At 45.2% G+C, this 21,638-nt stretch overlaps 1 protein-coding gene across 6 annotated transcripts; it reads left to right on the plus strand.

Annotated features, from left to right (window-relative positions):
- Positions 1–549: 549 nt before the first annotated feature.
- Positions 550–21,140, plus strand: scap (SREBF chaperone). Of its 6 annotated transcripts, none has more exons than XM_061777918.1 (23): positions 3,043–3,476; positions 5,183–5,383; positions 5,889–6,009; positions 6,366–6,523; positions 6,613–6,836; positions 7,031–7,136; positions 7,341–7,513; positions 8,751–8,877; positions 9,699–9,811; positions 10,198–10,292; positions 10,371–10,469; positions 10,541–10,750; positions 12,366–12,748; positions 12,839–12,988; positions 13,221–13,413; positions 13,490–13,605; positions 14,354–14,819; positions 14,878–14,966; positions 15,029–15,111; positions 16,218–16,384; positions 16,475–16,555; positions 16,670–16,876; positions 16,987–21,140. In XM_061777918.1, exons 1-23 carry the CDS (start codon positions 3,388–3,390, stop codon positions 17,230–17,232), a joined length of 3,897 nt encoding a protein of 1,298 aa, XP_061633902.1. In that variant the 5' UTR covers positions 3,043–3,387; the 3' UTR covers positions 17,233–21,140. The 6 variants fall into 6 exon arrangements, with proteins under 6 accessions (XP_061633904.1, XP_061633905.1, XP_061633900.1 ...); XM_061777919.1 differs by having other exon boundaries at positions 3,044–3,476; positions 6,616–6,836; XM_061777920.1 differs by lacking the exon at positions 3,043–3,476 and adding an exon at positions 550–798 and having other exon boundaries at positions 16,218–16,555.
- The last annotated feature ends 498 nt before the right edge of the window (positions 21,141–21,638 follow it).

The following is a 21,638-nucleotide window of genomic DNA, read 5'->3' on the forward strand; positions in this document are numbered from 1 at the left end:
TGCTTAGTTATTAAAAGAGTTATTAAAGTTGACAAATATTTTTTGTACATTTTGTTTTTCCGTATACATTTTTACTACTTTTACCAGATCTTTTTTAATTTTACCCAATTATCTACTTGTTTGAGTACTTTTGCCACCTTTACTAATTCATATATTCAAAACCATTATGTGATTTTATTAAGATGGTGAGTTGGGTTTCTTGCTAGCTACAATTATAAAAAATCTAATCAAATATTAAATATTTTACACTGTGGAACGAATCTGTATATATGACGTTCACTTTTTGAATTGAGCTAATAGTGCTGAAAGTTTTTCATATAAATTGAGATCTGTAGGTACACACTGGCTGCATATGTCTATTAACTGCAACATTGAAGTTGGATACAACTGAACTGTACTTGGGCAGTAATTCTTTCTCGTACCACTACTGGTACTAGCGCCACACTAAGCGTCACCATCTGGCTATTGTTGTTTAAAAACATCTTTGACAAAGTTGTAGCGACACCAGTCGCCATAGAGGTCGCTATGGGCTCCCGCAGCTCGGTCAAAAATGCCGTGAAGAAGTGTGCATCGTTTTGACAAGCTCGCGTCGAGCTTTTGTGGACTCAGGTGGTGCAGGTCAGCCTTGTTGCCAGTACACAAAAAATAAATACAATCAAAATAACCTGGGGGAAAAAAAATAACCAAACATGCGGGGAAACATTTAGCCGCTTTCCCCGACCAGTCGACACGATTCCAGGCATCCAAGAGGAAGAGCAACGCGGAGGCTGCTGCCGGGAAACCGTGACGTTTGTCCAGGCAAGTGTTGAAGCTTCGAGCCGCCTGCTGCTTGGGTGCGAGTGTTTTATTGTTGTGCTGAAGGGAAGTAAACTATTGATCAAATGGTTACATTAGTCACGTCATACAGGGTGTCCGCAAAGTCTCTCTACAATTAAGTTTTTTTGTTGTTTTTTTGGTTTTAATATTCATCAATGTATTATTCGTGCAACTAATGGTGCCCAATCATAGAAGTGTGATAAATGAGACTTGATAGATTCTTGAGTGACGTAAGGCTACTTAACGTGACTTTAAGAGATATTATGGTAGTGCTTTCTGGTGAGATTAAACGCAGTGTCTCAATCTGGAGCTAACAGGCTAATGCTAACCCATGTTAGGAGGCAAACTTTCCTACTCGACAGTCTTCCATACATTTTTTTTCTTTTTTTTTTCTCAGACATTTTATCACATTTTTAGCATAAACCTAAACCTTGACATCTTATGATTAGGATTTCAGACGTGAAATAGGTTACATTGACATTGGTTAAATTATAGCGTTAGCATTAGCACGAGTAACACGATGGCAGCCTCTCCTCCTGTGTGCATGCATCGAATAACAAACTGAGTGAAAGTGTGTTTAGGTTAATGTGCCTATGTGTGCGTGCGTGAGAGAGCAACAGTTAGTGTGTGTGTGGGGGGCGAACAAAACTGTGAGTGAAAGTGTGTGTGTGAGAAAAAGTGTGTGTGTGTATGTTAATGTGACTGAGTGTGTGTGTGTTCAAGAACAAGCGTGACTGTGTGAGTGAAAGGGTGTGTCTGTGTTTGAGCGATTGAGTGAGAGCGAGTGAGTCAGTCAGTGAGTGAGTGAGTGAATGTGTGTGGAAATGTAAATGATAGTGTGTTGTTAAACATGCAGTCGTCAAGCTTAATGATTGATAGATGGAAGGAAGTCAGTGTCAAGTGTTGTGGTGTGTTGCCTCACTTGCGGCAGCACATCTGATGACACGATCCCACTCACACACGCGCACACACAACACCCTTAAATCACTTTCATAACTACATGATTCATCATGCTGCTAAAACCTGGACATACCTTTAGGGCGGCCATTTTAGGAAGTGTTGTTGACAGGAGGTAAGATAGTTGTTGTTGTTTGTATGTTTATATGCTGTTTATTTCAATATGTGGATGTAATGAATGGACAATAAGTATGAAAAGGAGATGACATCCACTACTTTCACTAACAACGTGACTGCGAAAAGAGGAGCAATTTTACAAAAGTATAGTCAGTGATGGGGTTAGGTGTGTGACGAATGACTTTTTGAAACCCGCATGAGTTCTAGGCAGAGCACACCCTGCTACAATATGATTGGCTGCTGCATCCATGCAGGAACGTAAGTGTGAAGTATGGATTGGCCTTTTATATTGCCAAAGGTGGCCAAAGCCCGCACACCTGAATGAGCAGCACAATGTGCATTGACTTGAATGAGACAGTGTGACAAAAAACGTTTAATTCTTTTTATCCATCCATCCATCCATCCATTTTCTGAGCCGCTTCTCCTCACTAGAGTCGCGGGCGTGCTGGAGCCTATCCCAGCTGTAACCGGGCAGGAGGCGGGGTACACCCTGAACTGGTTGCCAGCCAATCGCAGGGCACATACAAACAAACAACCATTCACACTCACAGTCATGCCTACGGGCAATTTAGAGTCTCCAATTAATGCATGTTTTTGGGATGTGGGAGGAAACCGGAGTGCCCGGAGAAAACCCACGCAGGCACGGGGAGAACATGCAAACTCCACACAGGCGGGGCCGGCGATTGAACCCGGGTCCTCAGAACTGTGAGGCTGACGCTCTAACCAGTCGTCCACCGTGCCGCCCTAATTCTTTTTAATTATATTTAATTATGTGATTACTGTATGAGAAAAATGGTGTCTACATTCAGTTCAATCTCGAAACATGATTTCAGATATGAGTGTTTTGAGTTACGAGCGTGGTCAAGGAACAAATGAAACATTTATCTTAAGGCAACACTGTATTTATTTGTATTGCTGGCATTAGCACGGCTGTGTCCACAAATCAAAAGGTCTCAACATAATGGCTGCTTACTCGCCAAGTAATGGGTCACAGGGTGGAAACTGGACTCTGTTTCAGGCCTCCTTTGTTTGATTTCCCGGGATTAACTTGCCTCGACATCCACAAAAATAATACAAATAGTTTCCTAAATTGTCAACACGGACTGCTTTTGCAAACTCGCTCCTCTCATTTCGCTCCTAGGTCGTAACTGTGAGCAATGCACATCAGCGGGGACGCACTTTGAACGACAAAAAAAACCCCAGCAGGCCCTCAGACCTACATCGGTGTGGAAGGTTTATTCTCACGGTCTTTTGTCTAGTCAGGAATGTGGACAGCAGCATGCCGTGTTCCATGTGCACGCCAACCAAACACACACCTCAAAGGAGGCCATTGTGACGGCCGTGTTGTTTTACTGTGCCATCTAATAATAGCGACACGCCTTCTAAATGTTCCTGGAGTGAATTCCCTCCTGAGTTTCTGTTGATGCTGGTGAGGCAGGAGGAGCGTACACACAACCTAACTGGAGACGCGCATGCTAAACTAAGCTACACAACACTATGCTTCTCTTCAACACACAAAATGAGTTTGTTGCTTTCAGGCACATGAGTGGCAGGAGCCTGAGAGACAAGCTGCACACCTTTCGCAGGTCTGTTAGCATTTGTTTACAGCTATTTGAGCATGTCTGTTGTGTTAGCAGTTGACTTTACGCCGATCTGAACGGTGTTATCGGTATCGGCCGATAATTAGCATTTTATGCTGATCGGCTTTCGTGTCATAAGTCACCGATCCAATCAATGACGTCATCGATCATTTAACTCAGCGTCTTTGTCGCGTATGAATCCAAAAGCTAGTTTATTTTTAGCCTTGCCACGTGTCTTGGTGCGCAGCACTGGAACTATCTGACGGCAAATAAAGATTTTTTTTTCTTGTCGGTGAAAAAACGCTTTGTCGGTGTGGGACTATTTTGCGGTGTCTCAGACAAACAACACGTAAGTTATTTGCAGTCTGCGCAGAACCAAAGTAGGTCGTGGCGAACGTCATCTAAATGCTTCAACACAAAAAATTTGATCGATCACCTGAAGAATGTACACGTGGAGCATGCCGCGTTCAAGCAACTCAGCGTGGGGGGGGGGGGGAGATGGAGAGTCAAAGGGACTCAAACTCTGGACAACACCGTCCATATAGCTGGGACAGTGAGAAAGTTGGCGTAAGCATGTAATTAACAGTATTTATTAAAGTAATTTAATTGCTATAAAGTACTTTGATTACAGTAAGTTAGCACCCATTATTTCTGTCATGTTGTAATCTTGATTAGACCTAAATTTATGTCAGTGGCCAATCCTTGAATGCCCTCTAGATGTCATTGGTGTTTTAACTTTTGTCTAAAATGCTAGAGAATAATTTGAGCTGGGGTGGGCTCCAGCACGCCCGCAACCCTTGTGAGGATAAGCTGTACAGAAAATGGATGGCTGGATGGATACAGTATACAGTACACAAGTATATACAATAAATGAACAAGTCATGTAAATAGGCATGTTGCTCCATCTTGTGATCGGATCGGTGATCGGTTATCGTTTTTCTTTTTTAAAACTTGCTGATCGGTGATCGGTCCCAAAAATCCTGATCGTGTAAAGCCTAGTTAGCAGGTGTGTATAAGCAGATATGTTGTGTTAGCATGTGTTTTAGCATATCTGTTATGTTAGCAGGTATATTTATGTTGGCCGGTACATTACATTAGCAGCCCCGTTCTACTGGGAGATATGTTGTGTAAGGACAATGTTAGCCTGTTTGTTGTGTTAGCAGTTGGCATCACTGGTTAATCATTATGTTAGCAAGTGTGTTGTTAGCACATGTGGTAGCACGTTCCACATTGTTCTGTAGCGTTATGTATATGTGGAATTATGCTACCGCTTATGTTTGTGATTTCATGCAATCATTCATTTATGAGTCTGCGACCAGTAATTTTCACTTGCGTCATGCCATGGTTAGCTTAGTCAGTTTAGCGTAGCAGTGGAATGTCATATCGAGCCTGGCATGATAATCACTAACAACGATTAAATAAATGTTGCCGCCTCAGATTTTTGCCTAATAAATGGGACGCATAGCCATAACAGCAACACACACAGTTGAGTACACGAGTTAGCTAGGTAGATTCAAGGGCTGGGCGATTACCTTTTTTAAATTGTATTTTATTGATTTGTATGAAATTCTCCAGTATTTGAATGGACCAATATGGATGTGTGACAGAGAGGGTAATGGTGTTTATAAGCTGCTAAATAGTTGTGTTAAAATGGTGATAGTGTCTTTATATGTACACGCATAAATATTATTAATATTGTTTTTGCCCAGCAGGACCCTGAATGTCGTGCAGCCTCTGCTCAGTGGTCGCCTCGCGCTCCCCAATGGCCGGGAGTTGACGCCTTCCAGCACGATGATGCTGCGCGAGCAGCTGAGGGAGAAGATATCTGTGGCTTTCTATCGCCACGGACTGTTGTGTGCCACCTACCCGGTGCCCATCATCCTCTTCACCTCAGTCAGCATCCTCACCTGCTGGTGTGTATGCACTGCATACACGACACACACACACGACACAAACACTGCACCAGGGTTGTCAAATTCATTTTCATTGCGGCCCACAACTTAGTTAATGGTTCCCCTCAGAGGGCTGCTAAAACTTGAAAATCATATAAACGTATAATGTATTTTCTGTGCTTAGGCCAAATGCTATTACTTTGGTGCTATTTTGTGGCATTTCTGGTGCTAAGGAACTATATTGAATTCAGGGGAAGTGCTTCTTTTAGTCGGGCCATAGCCCTGTCTAAGACAGAGGTAGTGTCTTGCCATGCTCTCGTGGCATCTATTAGGCAATTATAAACCCATTTTGGGGGGGGGAATGTGAATTAGTTGTGGATTTCTGCTGTCCTTGGCAGGGCTTTGCGGGGAAACACTGTGCTTTAATTGAAAAAGTTGACTCAGTATGTGTGCCCCCCACTGTCCGTCTCTCTCTCTCTCTCTCTCTCGCTCTCGCTCTCGCTCCCCCTCCCTCCCTCCCTGGCAGCTATCCGTTACTGAGGCTCCCGCTCCCCGGGACAGGTCCTGTGGAGTTCAGCACAAGTGTGCGGGACTACAGTGTTCCTACCCACGGGCCTCTTGGAGACGTCGGAGAACGGCCTGACTGGGTATCTTCACATTTTGTTTATATTTTTTGCCTTGTCCCTTATGTGCAATATTTACAGTACATCAAAACTGCTGCTCCACAAGCACAATAGATTTTTCTCCATTTCTTTTGTAGTATTTGACAAATTTGTAATTACTGGTTTTTATTTTTGTATTTAGCCCTGTCTAACAGAAAAGTTGTGCTTTGCTGTGTACACGCAATTTTAACCTTTGTGCGGGGGTGTCGGACCCTATGCCCTGCGAATATCAAGGGATTACCGATGCATTTGAAGTGTCAAGAATAAGAAAAGGAGTGTGTGTGGTCGTGTTTTCCACCTCATGGACATGTTGATTGACATGCTGATGTTGACTGACACAGTACCAGGGACCTCCGGTGGCATACATCCAGCAAGTGTTGGTGAAGGCGGCGGTGTCGCCATGGGACAACAGCCTGGTGCCAGTGGACGTGTTTCGCTCGCCGCTGGGGCGAGTCTTCAGCCTGCTGGACGAGATCCGCAACCACGTGCACGCCGACAGGTTGGCGATCAATCTTATACAGTGGTATCTTGACTTATCATTGTCCCAAAATGAAATGGTAAATGGTATGTTGTTTTCCATCTGGCCAGCAGCTCGGGCGTTCGCAGTCTGGAGTCGCTGTGCCTGCAAGTGACGGACTTGCTGCCGGGTTTGCGGCGGATGCAGTCGGTGCTGCCGGAGCATGGCTGCCTGTTGGTGTCGCCCGCCAACTACTGGCAGAACCAACGCGAGCTCTTTGACGCTGACCCCAACCCCTTAAAGACCATCCAGAAACACGAGCCCAAAGGCCTGCACACCTCTGCCACGCTCAGAGGTGGACACAGCAAAACAACACGTACAGATGTTTCAAAGATGCTGACTGTGTGTGTTGTTATTGTCTAGTTTTCGCATTCAGTGTGTGTAGTTGTTGCATTCAGTGTGTGTTGTTTTGGTGAGTTTGTGTATATTTGTGTTTGTGTTGTTTTGTATTGTTTTTTTTATGCTTTTGCGTTCGTGTTTGTGTCCCAGACCTCCTGTTTGGTGTTCCAGGGAAGCTCACAGGTGTGAGTCACTACAACAGGAAGAGGGTAGTGACTTACACCATCAGCATGGTGCTGTCCAGCTATGACGCAAGGTGATTTTTGTTGCACTACATCGACTATAACATAGGTGCTTAGATCGCTTATGACCTGGTTCGGTTCTGCGTTAGTAGAGGCGACTTATCGAGTTTGACTCTTTCCCAAAAATCTGTCTAATGTCGCCACCATTGGAACGTATCTCCCTGGTAACCCAATGACCCCCCAGTACTTTGGCAAAAATGTCTGTGGTATGTGTTTAGGTTCCTGGGCAGCCTTCGCGCTCGTCTGAACCAGCTCCACCCATGCACCAATTGCAGCCTGAAGAACGAGCGTGTGGTCCACGTGCACTTCAAGGAGGAGATCGGCGTGGCAGAGCTCATCCCGCTGGTCACCACCTACATCATCCTCTTCGCCTACATCTACTTCTCCACACGTCAGTGTCTGTTTTGTCCTCTGTCTAGCTTTTCTCTGCTCCACCTTGGAAACATCTGAACCACGTTTGTGTGCCAAGCTTGTTCCGGTGAGGATAATCTCCTGCGCTTGGCTGACCCGCCGCTAGCTGCCAGGACAAACGTTGGCTCAGTAGGCAAAGTACACAACGTGAAGCAGATTAATTTCGATGTCAGTCATTGTGCATGCAAAACGGTGTCAATTCACTTGCATGTGTCCGCAGACACACACCCGTGGGACTTATTCGCTGGGTGTGGGGCTACTCACTTATTGCGACAAATAACTAAACTAAGTAAACATCCAAATTTCTTGGGTATCCCCTCACTCACTCTCTGGTCGTATAGACGTTTATAATTTACATAGGCACTCCTACCACACTTCAGTTGTACAGCCGGGTTCACGACCCTTGTCCTGCATGCTTCCCCTCCTGTCCTGTCCTATCTTGTCCTTCCTTCACAGGGTGTAGCACTACTACTACTCCATACAACACTCATATCTAATGTGTCATTGTTCTCGGTATATAAGGATTTACTTTCCTCGTCTTGTTTACAGTTAGTGCTTTGTCTTTTGTAGTCTTCCTTTTTTTTACACTCCCCTCTAGAAACCTTGTTCTGATCGACTCTGATTCTCAAAAAACACTTAAGTCAAAGCACTCGTATCTCAAGGCACCACTGGACAATACTGTACCCCCTGTAAAGCCAGTGCCCATAAAGATTTGATAGTATTTTCCTTTGTGGAGGCAGCACTTGCCAACATTATCAAGCCACACAATTACACTTTGTCAATTAATGTAGCGGATTTATTGCCAAACACAAATACCCTGTACACCAATGTTGATAATTTAGCCAATCAGTTGAGCATGTGCCGGTTATCAGCAGTTACCGGTGGTAACGCTGTTAGCTAATTCTAATCTGCAGCTCTGTTTACCTTTTGGCTTTGACAAGATAGTGCTTCCATGTATTCCAGCCGTGGCTTTAAGTGGCAGATTTTTAGCTGGTCTAGCTGCCATGTAATGGGCGGAGTAACTGGGTTTGGGGGCAGGATTATGTAAATTACATCCTCTTGTCACGTCATAGTCGGGCAAAATTGACAATGTCCTGCTCATAGACATTTTCAGAAGTAGTCAGATAACCAGTAATACTGCGTGTGTGTGTGTGTGTGTGTGTGTGGACATTTGAAAACAAAGCATCTTGACTTGATGTTCCTCCTCTCCCCCGCAGGTAAGATCGACATGGTGAAGTCGAAGTGGGGTCTAGCTCTGGCTGCTGTAGTCACTGTGCTGAGCTCACTGCTCATGTCGGTTGGTCTGTGCACGCTCTTTGGCCTCACGCCCACTCTCAACGGAGGGTACGACACACACACACACACACACACACACAAACACACACTCTCTCTCTCTCTCTGAGGCTTATCAGTGGCCTACTTCCAGTGATTTGTGTAATGGTTGACTAGCAGTCTGTCAAGTGGTTGCTATCCTGATATCGATGCTGCACGTTCGTCCAATCATGTGAGAATGTCTCGAAAGCAGATGCCATGGCGTGACGAGCGTCATTCAACAATTGAATCAAACAACCACACTCCTCCATCGGTCCAACTGCGCACACATGTTAATACACAGACAAATAGTGATTGTGTGTGTGTGTGTTTGTGTTTGATGTAACCAGTGTTGACCCACGTGCACACTTTCTTTTCTTCACAAGATGTCTTTCCCGCCAAATCATATGCGTCATGACATAACAGATAACATGACCTGAACACTCTTGCTTTATTATATCTTCGTCATTATTGAAGGACAACTGGTGTATTAGTGGTTAACATGTCTGTCTCACAGTTTGTATGTTCGGAGTTCAAATCTCAGCTCTGGCTTCCTCCCTCACGTTAGCATGTTAGCGTCATTGAAGACTCTAAAAGGTTCCTAGGTGTGACTGTCAAATCTTATTTGTCTATAGATGCATGGCGAATGGCTCACGACCAGTCCAGGATGTACCCAAATTTTCTCACAAAGTCAATTGGTATAGACTTCAGCACCCACGACCCTAATGGGGACAAGCGCTATGAAAACAAAAAAAAAATGGATGGCTGGATGGTTGAGTGACGAACACAAGTGCTACTTTGCACGAGTTGCTCATCTGAGCACTTTTAAATGGATGCGTCTTTTGTGCTGACAGGGAGATCTTTCCATACCTGGTGGTGGTGATTGGTGTGGAGAATGTCTTGGTCCTCACTCAGTCTGTGGTGTCCACCCCCGTTGATCTGGAAGTCAAGCTCCGCATTGCTCAGGGTAGGGCTCGGTGATATGACCTTTTTTAAAAATGTTTTTTTATTTATTATTTAAAAAAATAAAAAATCCAATTTACAATTGTAATCTTTATTTTTTGCTCTGCCTAAATAAAAGGCAAATGATAATGAAATTATTCAGAACACAGTTTTCTGTTTTCTTCTCCTGGGATTTGCTTTGTTTCTCCTGATACCCTAACAAGCTTTTTTTGGGTTTTTTTTCCCCCCAGCATTGCCTTCCACAGAATTCGTATATTTTTGTATTGATTTTTATTTATTTTTTACAGCCAATGGGAAAGAAAATGTGTGCTTCCACTTATTCCCTTTAATAAACGTCTACATTGGAGAAGTACATTTTCCTAGCTTTGACTTTGGAACTTATCTCTGCAGGCCTGAGTAACGAGAGCTGGTCCATCATGAAGAACATGGCCACTGAATTGTGCATCATTCTCATTGGCTACTTCACACTCGTGCCAGCCATCCAGGTTTGCAGCCTTTGTGGATATAAACACCTGGAATATACTGGAAGGTTCTTGAGTGACTGATCACACTTATGCTTGCAGGAGTTCTGCCTATTTGCTGTGGTGGGCCTGGTGTCTGACTTCTTCCTGCAGATGTTCTTCTTCACCACCGTGCTGTCTATAGACGTCCGCCGCATGGAGGTGTGCACATCCATGTAAATCAGAATACCTCTGTTCACACATATCAATAATCAATAAAAATATCCCTGCAGCTGATGGACCTGCATGGGCACATCCGTACCGAGGATCGGCTGCCGGCACCAAAGCCCTCACCTCTGCGCACACGGACGGCGCCCGCTGCCCCACGGCCCCTTCCTCACACCATTACCCTACAGCCCCCCACTAGGAATTTGCGTCCCCCCAAGAGGTTGCGACTGGTTTACTTCCTGGCTCGTACGCGCCTGGCTCAGCGCATCATTATGGTAAGAAGACCATTCAAACTGGCCCCTGGTCCAAATGGTCCTGTTAGAGTGACATTCCACTGAGGACAAACTCTGGTTTGAGTATAACGTCCACGGGGTCCTGAATGTAGCATCTTCGGCGTGCCAAGTGGAGCGTCCTCAGGGTCTTGAGTGACACATCCTTCCCATTGCTGCCTCGTTTGCAGGTCGGCATGGTCACTTGGACCTGTTTAAGTGAGAATCCACTGAGGACAAACTCCAGCCCAAGTGTAACATCGTCGGGGTCCGACTGTAACTTCCTTGGCGTCCGACTAATGTCCAAGTGTAACACCCTCCGGGTTCCAGGTGTAGCATCCTCAGGGACAGAGTGTGATGTCCCCTGGGTCGGAGTGTAACGCCCTCAGTTTCCGAATGTAACGTCTTTGGGGTCCCGAGTGTAACGCCCTCTGGTTCCCAGGTGTAATGTCCTTGGGGTCCGACTGTAACATCAGAGTTTCATGCCATAAGGCTCTCGGGTGTAACGCCTTAATGTTCCCATGTGTAAGATCCTTGGGGTCTGGGTGTAACGTCCTCGGGGTCTTAATGCAACGGCCGTGGGGTCTGAGTGCAATGCCTTCGGGGTCCGAGTGTAACGCCCTTGGGGTCCCAAATGTAATGCTAGGGGTGGGGAAAAAAATCTTAAGTCTGCTAAGTCGACTACAAAAATAGGTCGACACAAAATTTCTGCCTCGAATCACCACCAGGATCCAAAAAAAAAAAGGTTCTGCCTGAATCCATGTTTTACACAGATATTTATTGCAGACAGACAGACAGAATTGTAATGTACATATAACAATAGTATGAGTCACCTGAATGTTAGTTAGCGTTCTTTGACCTAAAATGATAATCATGGGCGTGCTATTGCTAACCGTTTAGCATTTTGCTGTCTGAGATTCTGTACACCAAATTTATACCATACACTCAGTACCAACAGATGCAGTATAAGGATTGAAGTCCTTCCCTCGTAAAGGAGAATAAAATCCATCCATCCATCCATCCATTTTCTGAGTCGCTTCTCCTCACTAGGGCGTGCTGGAGCCTATCCCAGCTATCATCGGGCAGGATGCGGGGTACACCCTGAACTGGTTGCCAGCCAATCGCAGGGCAAATACAAACAAACAACCATTCACACCTACGGGCAATTTAGAGTGTTCAATTAACGTACATGTTTTTGGGATGTGGGAGGAAACCGGAGTGCCCGGAGAAAACCCACGCCAGGCACGGGGAGAACATGCAAACTCCACACAGGCGGGGCCCGGGATTGAACCCCGCTCCTCAGAACTGTGAGGCTGACGCTCTAACCAGTCGTCCACCGTGCCGGCAATAAAATCCATGTTAGTAGTAAAATAAATAAATATTTTCTTATTAAAAACATTTTTTTTTTAGTAATAGTGGTGGGGCGATTATTAGTCCATCAATAATTAATAGGAGAATTGATTCTAAAAATATTTGATAGTGACAGTCCTAGGTAATACCTCTGAGTTTCGGGTGTAACGTTCTCACATACTGTAGGGTTGAAGTGGAAGGTCCTCACTTAGGATTCAGCTACAATGTCCTCGCGGTCTCCAGTGTAACCTCATCGCTGCCTCGTTTGCAGGTCAGCACGGTGATCTGGATCGGCATTCTGGTCTATACCGACCCGGCTGGGGTGCGCACTTACCTGGCTGCACAGGTGTCAGAGCAAAGTCCCTTGGGAGACGACGGGGGCGGAGGCCTGACCCCTCACCTGGAGGTGGCGCCTGTCTTCCGCGGAGGAGACCCGACCAGCACACTCACTGACCGCCTGGCACCGGACCCGACGCCCTTACCTGAAGACCAACCGCAGGGCCCCCCTGGCTCCAGGGCAGAACCACTCCCCCAGTCCTCACCGGCTGCACCCCAGATCACCTGGAGTGCTGAGGACGAGGAGGGATGGAGGAGACTTTCCTTCAGACACTGGCCTTCACTCTTCAGTTACTACAACATCACTTTAGCTAAGAGGTCAGTACACCAGTACTGATTGGGAAGCCCTTTTAATGGCGGGTAAGGGAACACGTAGCTAGCTAGTTTCCACTTCTGGCCATGTTTCAGGTACATCAGCATTTTGCCCGTCATCCCTGTTGCCATTCACCTGAGCCCCCAGGAAGCCATTGAAGGGCGCCACCCTCATGACACCCAGCAACCTCTTCTGCCCATTCCCAAGGTGTCAGCGGATCTCCAGACAGACCTGACGCTCTACAAGTCAGTACTAGCACAAACACACCCACACACACACACACACACAACTACAACTTCTTAGCTGGTCCTTAGCTAGACTCCCCATGGGCACTCACACCCCCTCTCTCGGGGTTCTGGGTCTCGGCACCCTCTCCCTGGACCTTAAGATGAGTCGAGTAGTCTGGTTGGACTACACACTGGTTTGGTGGATTAGGGAACCCTTCAACATTCCTATCGTTTCTGTCCTTCCCTGCAGGGTAGCAGCGCTGGGCCTGGGGGCAGGCGTTCTGCTTGTTCTGCTGCTCCTGTGCCTCTACCGACTTCTGTGCCCGCGAAACTACGGCCAGAACGGTGGGCGCCGGCGCAGAGGGGACCGGCCCTGCGATGGCTACGGATACTGGCCGCCCGTCAGCGAGATCTCGCCGCTCCTGCTGCGGGGCCACAGCATGGTGGGAAAACAGTTTCCAGACGTGTCCTCCGCCACACCACCTGGAGAATTTGATCTAGAGCTTTGACGTCTCGCAGGACATCGAGTGTCTGGCGAGTGATGGAATGCTGCTGGCCAGCTGCTGCCTTGCCGGACAGATTCGGGTTTGGGACGCACAGACGGGAGACTGCCTGACCGTCATCCCCAAGCACGGGTAAGACTGACCTCCCGTGCTCTCGTCCTCCCGCCAGACGCCGCAATTAATGTTACCGTGAATGCTACCTCAGCTGCCCACATTAATACCCCACCTTAGACTTCAAAAATAGGTCAAGGATGAACGGAGTCGCCAATGCAATTCCAGTCGCTTTATTGAACCAGCGCCAGCATAGAACATCACATACAATACGGCCACAATTCACGCCATTGGCGTCTTTAGACTCTCTTTTCCATTGCTCCCGTCACACTACTCACCCCCGCCCGCCTCCTTCAAGGCATACACTCATAATCGCAGATATTGCAATACTATACTAATTAAAAAAAAAAAAAATAATAACAAAACGTCCTGGGGTGATCCAGTGTCCTCCAAAACTGGACTGGTCTTGAGATACCAAATGATTTATTTAAATGAATAAATAAATCTGAGATAATAGTTGTGTTGTCCTCTGTTTAACGGTTCAAGATTACATTTTAAAATAAAATGATCTAAATTCACCCTTTTTTGTCTGGGTCATTATTTTCAAATTATTATGAAATACTTACTGTAGATCGTGACACATTTTTCAACCATGTCACCCAGCCCTAATGTCACTTTAGATATCACCTTAGATACCTGGATGGTACGTTTGACACCACCTTAGATGCCAACTGAGGTGGTACTTTTAGACACCATGCTAGGTGCCAGAAACACTGATGTTAGCAGCCATCATAGATGTGTGTTCGCATATTGATTGGGTCCCCCCCAGGCTGAGGCGGAGCAGCAGCAGCGGCTGCTGGGAAAACTTTGGCTCAGAGGGTCCCGACCTCTCCCTGAGCGGCGACAGCCTGTCTGAGGACGAGGGCTACCAGGTGAGGCACCGCACCACACCGAGCCGGCCGCCCCTCTTCAAAGACCAGCCGGACCTGACGCCGCTCATCGACACCAACTTCACCTCCACGCCGGCCTGCCCCCGCGCCCCGCCGCCCACCAGGGAAGGCTTTGACTATGGCGACCTGGTGGCGGACGCGTACATGGCGCACGAGCCGCCCTCGCCGTCAAACTTCTTCTCGCCCTCATCGTCCTCTCCGCCCTCCAGCATGCTGCCCCACAGCCGCCCAAGCTTCGGGGACGCCTGCGACCTGACGGCCCCGGACTTGAGTGACGGCTCAGTGTGGGCGCTGGAGCTTAGAGGCAATCTAATAGCTGCTGGGCGGAGCAATGGAAAATTGGAGGTGTGTCCAAGAAATACTGTGTGCGTGTGTGTATTTTATAACGCTGGTTTGTTTGTAGCTTTGGGACACCACCGACGGCCGTTTGCGCTGCAGCAGCGAGGGCGAGGGTGCGTCCGGCATCACTGCGCTGGTTTTCCTAAACAACAGGTCTGCTTGCATCATTTTTGACTTTTAAAAACCATCAGCTGATGTGTCACTGTCTTTATCAGAATCGTGGCAGCGCGTCTGAACGGCTCTCTCGACTTCTTCAGCGTGGACGTCAACAAACCTCTCGCTTTGCTTCAGTACCGAGGTGAGACCACTTTGGTGCGCCTTAAAAGTGCGTGTGACACTTTAAATGTTGACATTCTTCACCTTTCATTTATAAAACTCACTAAAATCGATCCATAAATTGAAGTCAGGATGTGGCAAGCAATTGTCCACATTGTTTTGATATACAGTGTGTTATATTTATTTTTTTAAAAACTGCAACATCACAGCCTTTTGTTAAAGGTCATAAGGCAAATAGTATTTTACAATTTTTCATGTGTCCAGCAGCCATGTATACCACTAGATAAGATCCGGCCCTGCACTGAGCAGCAGCAGAATCACATTCAGAACCAAAACAGGAGAAATCTGCAGTAAGATGACAATTTTTGAAGGAGTGTTTACTTTATTAGGATCATTACATGATATGTTTCACAAATAGAAACTTGACACGTAGCATAAAGTGGAGAAAACAATTGCGAGTCACACTATTTTCTTCTGAAACTGAATTATCTGTATTCATCGAGGCGTTAGATGAGAAATTAGATTAGATTAGAAATGTACTAGTTGTAAATAGAGCTTTTCTCGATATGCAAAGATGCACAAATGTAAGTTTATGAAAGCCTGTTTTTGCTAGTAAAAGAAAACGAACAAAAAAAACAAGGAAATGAAAAAAAAATAATAATAATTGTGATGCAGGAATTTTCGGCCATCAAAAATCTTGGGCCAAAATGGCCCAAAAGAATATTTTGGGTTTTTGGCCAAAAGACTTTTGTGGCCGAAACAAAACGGCTGAACCATGATGTAATGACGCAAGCACAAACCGCAGCCAGCGCACACTTCTCTCGATAAAGCTTGGAGGGGCCACCAATAACAAGGTAGCGTGCTCCGTGGGCATCTTTAGTCTCGCTGTTTTGCGGCTACGACGGTCCGTTCATGTTTTGACAAACAATAGAAATAGCCAATAATAATGCGAGTTGCTTCGCGCTGCAACTTATGTCTTACTCAATCACCAATAGCAAACAAAGCTTGTGCTATGTTGTTGCGAGCCTCAGGAATGTAAAAGTGAGCTTTATCAAAGTATTGTGAACTTGTACTTGACAAAATGTGGTAAAATAATGTGAATTTGTTTGTCCCCCCACTCTTTTTTAGGTACTCCGGGGCGGGGTGGCGTCCCCACGTCGCCCTGCTACAGCAGCGAGGATGCCATCAGTTGCCAGCTGACGCGCTCGGTGCAGTGCGCCCACCAGAAGCCCATCACGGTGCTAAGGGCCGCCGCCGGCAGGGTGGTCACCGGCAGCCATGACCACACCGTGCGGGTAAGGAAGTGTTGGGGAGACGGGGCGCTGGCCACGTGGGACATGTCAGAAAAAGATGGCAGAATGTGCTTCATGTTTGTGAGCGCTCAGGTTTATCGTCTGGAGGACTCGTGCTGCCTCTTCACGCTGCAAGGCCACTCGGCAGGCATCACCGCTGTCTACATTGATGAGGTCACTTTCTGTTTCTCTGAAGTGTGTGTGTGTGTATGTGTGTGTGAGAGCGAGAGAGAGAGACCAACCGTATGCGCATTGCTAAAGTTTTCTTGTTGTTCTTGTGTTTCTTAGACGATGGTCCTGGCAAGTGGCGGCCAGGACGGCGCCATCTGCCTCTGGGATGTCCTGACGGGAAACCGCGTCAGCCATGTTTTTGGTCACCGTGGAGACGTCACCTCCCTGGTGTGCACACCACTCTGCATCATCAGCTCGGGTTTGGATGACCTCATATGCGTATGGGACAGAAGCACTGGCATCAAACTATACTGTATACAGCAGGTGTGTGTCTGTTTGCGTCCTTGTGTGTGTGCATGCACTTAGTGCTCTGCCTCTCATCAATTTGTTTCTGTTGACTTCCTGTATGCATGTTTGTGTGTTCTCCTGCCCAGGAGGTCGGCTGCGGTTCCAGTCTGGGTCTGATTTCGGACTCTTTGCTGGTGACTGGCGGTCTGGGCTGCGTGTCCTTCTGGGACCTGAACTATGGAGACCTGATCCAGACTGTATACTTGGGCCCGAGTAGCGATGGTCAGGGCGTGAGGCAGCTACTAGTCCTCAACAACGCCGCCATTGTGTGCGACTTTGGAAGCGAGCTCAGTCTGGTCTTCGTACCGTCGGTTCTGGAAAAACTGGACTGAGGTCTGAGATCTGATCTTTGATATGACGCCCTGTATGCTGCTAACCTGGAAAAACTCAGCCCTCCCTCTTAGAAAGACAAAACTGTCATTTAAAAAGAAAAAAAAGCAAGAGGGGGGGGGGAAAAAAACCTGCTGCCTTGTTTGCATCATCTGTGAACATGTGACCTGCTGCCAACTATGTACACCTAAGGGGGGCCGGTGTTTATGTACACATCAATTATTTATTATATGTACTTGAGATCTTTATTATGGAACCCGGAAGACAACTACCGTAATTTCTCGTGTATAATGCGCATTCCCCCCCCCCCCCCCCCCCCCAAAAAAATTGTCAAAAGTCCATAGCGCGCATTATACATAGGTATAGGGGCAAATGGAAAAAAACTTTCACATTTTATAAATGTATGCCGCCATCTAGTAGTTATGAAAAAGCTGTACACTTTCATTCCAAAATGTCACCGCCACTTAGTGGTTATAAAAAGGTGAAGCCTACACTTTCATTCCAATATGACGGGGTACGTATGTGTTTCGCCTGGTCCTTCATCTTTTCTTTAAAGAATTGTACCCATGTTACAAATTCTGCCTGGGTATTCAAACATATGAGCACAACTGTGTGTTTTCTCATTTACTAAATAAAAGTAGGGCTGTGAATTTCAAAATAAGAGCAAGTAAATAAAAAAAAAAAAAAAAGATTACGTGTTCAAATAAAGTGCTTAACTTCAGAATAATTCTTTAAAAAAACTAATAATACTTCGTTTTGATCATATGGGTAGAAGCAAAATCATGCATTGTAAAAATGCACTCTCCATAGGTAGAATGTTTTTTACAGAATTTTGAGGTCAACTTTGGGGCTGCGTATTATACATGGGTGCACATTATACACGAGAAATGACGGTACTTATTTTTACGTTGCGTATACGACCTATAACATACGCTTCAAGATGCGTAAATTGTGCTCACAACTTATTAATTTGTATGAGATTCATAAGGCATGGGTGCGACTTAATGAGTTGCACACTTAAGATGCAGGTTTGGTATATATCATATCTAACATCTACTAAGTTGCCCTCGCGACGAACGAAAAGTGGGTATAAGACTTATCAAATTGCGCATGCGAGAAGGGTGCGGGTGCGACTTACGAAGTTGTGCAGGCAAGATATTAAAAGTACAGGTACAACTTAATGTGTGTGCGTGTAAGATATGGTTAATGGTGTGCACTTACAGTTGAAACCAAATGTTTACATATACTATATAAAAAGACTTACTTTTTTTTTCCTCACTATTGGACTAAACCTTTCATGTTTTAGGCCAATTAGGATTTCCAAAATTATTTCAATTAACTAAATGCTAAACTAATGAGAGAAGGATGTTTTTAGGCATTTTTTCATTACTTTCTTCAAAGTCAAACGTTTACATACAGTAAGACGACTGTGTCTTTAAACAGTTTGGGAAAACACAGATGATAGTGTCATTTTGTGTAAGCTTTTGACAACATTTAAGTTAATTACACACAGACACGCACGTATGGACGTATTTGAACTAGGCACTACTGAAATGCAAAGCTTCTTTGTGTAACATCATCGGAAAGTCAAAAGAAATCATATAAGACATCTGAACTTGCACAAGTCTGGTTCATCCTTGGGTGCAATTTCCAGATGCCCCAAAGTTGCCAGATTCAACTGTTCAAACAATTATACACAAGTATAAACACCATGGGAATGTCCAGCCATCACACCGCTCAGGAAAAGAGACTGGTTCTATGTCTCAGAGATGAACATACTTTGATTCAAAATCTGCATAATCAACCCAAGAACCAAAGGCAAAAGATCTTATGAAGATTCTGGCTGAAGTTGGTAAGAGTGTCATTTTCCACAGTGAAACGACTACTGTACCGACATGGGTGGAAATGCCACTCTACCAGGAAGAAGCCATTACTCCCCAAAGCATAAACAAAGCTAGATTACAGTTTGCAAATGCATAGAGGGCCAAAGACCTTAATTTTCGGAGATGTCCTGTCGTCTGATGAAACTAAAATTGAAGTATTTGGGGGGGGGGTGCGCGACATCATGTTGTGGGGTTGTTTTTCTCATGGAGGGACTGGTGCACTTCACAAAATTGATGGCATCATGAGGAAAGAACATTATGTGGAAATATTGAGGCAAAACCTCAAAACATCAAATGGGTCTTCCAAATGGCCAATGACCCGAAGCATACTGTGAAGCTGGTTACAAAGTGGCTTAAGGATAACAAAGTCAGTGTTGGGGAGTGGCCATTGCAAAGTCCTGACTTTTAGCTATTGAGAATGTATGGGGAGACTTGAAAAGTCATGTGTGAACAAGGCGGCATACAAACTTGGCTCAGTTACACCAGTTCTGTCAGGAGGAATGGGCCAAAATTCTAAATCCTTGTGGAAGGATATCCAAAATGTTTGACCAAAGTCATACAGTTTAAAGGCAATGGTACCAAACACTAATGACATTTATGTAAACTTCTGACTTTGAAGATCCTCTCATTAGTCTGGCATTTAGCGAATAGAAATAATTGTGGTAATCCTAATTGATCTCAAACAGGAAAAGTTTAATCTGATTTCATGTTGCAGTTAGGGGGGAAAAAAAGCATGTCTACGTAAATATCTGGTTGCAACTGTATTTAGCGCTTTAGGTACACCACGCGGTGCCCAAAGTGCTTTACAAAACCTCACATTCATACACTGTGAAAGGCGTGTGTGCGACTTACACTTGCGAGATATGCAAGGCGCAGGTAAGTTGCTACTGTGCCTCACGAATCTCGTGCGAAAGTTGCAACCGCACCTTATAAATCTTGTGTGTTACGCTTCATAAGTTGCACACCGGCTTTATGACTCATGCATGAAACTTGGTAAGCTGCACTGTTCGTATCTTGCAACTGCAACTTAGTAAAGTGCCACACGCATATAACAAATCTCACACATGCACGCGTGAGAGTTGTAAGGCGCGTGTGCAATTTACAAAATTGGGTGCGAGGTGCGAAGTGTGCGGTGTGACGCGGTCTCCCGGGTTGCATACTTCATTGTGGCGGGATGTAGTTTAACTGGAAGCTGCAGTACGCACGTCATGTTTACGCGACGACGTCCGGTTGAAACTTGAAGAGGTCACGCGCTGCTTCTTCGTCCTTTTAGCGCAGGGGTGGGCAACATATGGCCTGCTCCCTTCTTTAATCCGGCCCACCCAGTAGTTACATTATAAAGCGTCCCTTGATAATTGTAGCATTCATTTAACGGTTATTTTCAATTATTTTATCTTAAATCATTCATAAATTGATTTACATATTGTAAATATTAAAAATAATTTATTATGATTACAGTTATACCTGTTTTTTATTGGCATTACAATAAATTGACTTAATGACATTTTATTATAAAAATAAACTTTTATATGTACTGTATGCTTCACCTGTTATTTAACACCTCATTTAGGAATGAGCTGGTTCATTTATCCTTTTAAAAAATTAAATGCCCACCCCTGCGTTAGTAACGTCTCGCTGCTGAACTCGTGACTTTTTGGACCAAACAAGCAACTGTAGAAGAAGAAAGAATGTATTTTATTGTTTGTCACACGCTATCTTAAGGCTCTCTAGGCACCTTTGTGTTAGCATATTTTCCCTTTTTCAAATTTTTTTTTTATTATTATTTTCAAGCGGCACGGTGAAATTATTATTTTCCCTTGTAACGTCAGTTAGACGGGTGAGAATACCAGGGGTCTAGGGTGTCCACAACCAGAGAAAACAAATGACTATTGCGTAGAGGCAGGAAACCCCGCCCCCGGTCCCTCATTGGCTGGCTGTGCGGGCTACAGTAGTGGCGTAACTTATTGACTTGTTTTGTAACAAAAAAACAAATGTACTAATTTTCAAATAAAGACGCTTTGATATGACTGGGGCATCTCACTTGTGTGAATTGGTCTGGACAAAAAAAACAAAAAACAAAACTGGGCAACTCTTCACCGCACACTAGGCAATTGAATCACACAATCAACTCACCTGTGATGAACCCCGATGAACCCCCCCCCCGTTCTTATAGGGAAACATTTTGAGGTGCTACATATGCTGTACTTTTTTTGAGGCAGAAACAGATTGCCCTGTATATATCTGTTTTTATAAGTTATTGAAGGCTATTTATTAAAAAGCACAACACATCTCTGTAATTTGTTTTAGGGGGAGGCTGAAATTAATTTCCCTTTCCATTCATTTCAATGGGGAAAGATAATTTGAGATACAAATATGGTCACGGACAAAATTAAATGATCTTAAAGCGCCACTCTATTGTATGTAATTTATTGGTATGGCTTTGCGATGGATGAATCTCACTTCTACCCAGAAACTATTTTTGTTAGTTTTTGATTGGCCGTTACATCAGCAAGAGGGGCGGTTTC

This window comes from Phyllopteryx taeniolatus, chromosome 6, assembly GCF_024500385.1.
Source record: "Phyllopteryx taeniolatus isolate TA_2022b chromosome 6, UOR_Ptae_1.2, whole genome shotgun sequence".
NCBI lineage: Eukaryota > Metazoa > Chordata > Actinopteri > Syngnathiformes > Syngnathidae > Phyllopteryx > Phyllopteryx taeniolatus.

Excerpts from the sequence above, each read along its gene's own strand:
- scap (XM_061777916.1), top strand. The coding sequence starts at position 3,388 with ATGCTTCTCTTCAACACACAAAATGAGTTTGTTGCTTTCAGGCACATG. Across the intron at positions 7,137-7,340 it reads CTGTCCAGCTATGACGCAAG|GTTCCTGGGCAGCCTTCGCG; the intron begins GTGATTTTTGTT and ends GTATGTGTTTAG. Across the intron at positions 16,556-16,669 it reads CCGCTGTCTACATTGATGAG|ACGATGGTCCTGGCAAGTGG; the intron begins GTCACTTTCTGT and ends TGTGTTTCTTAG.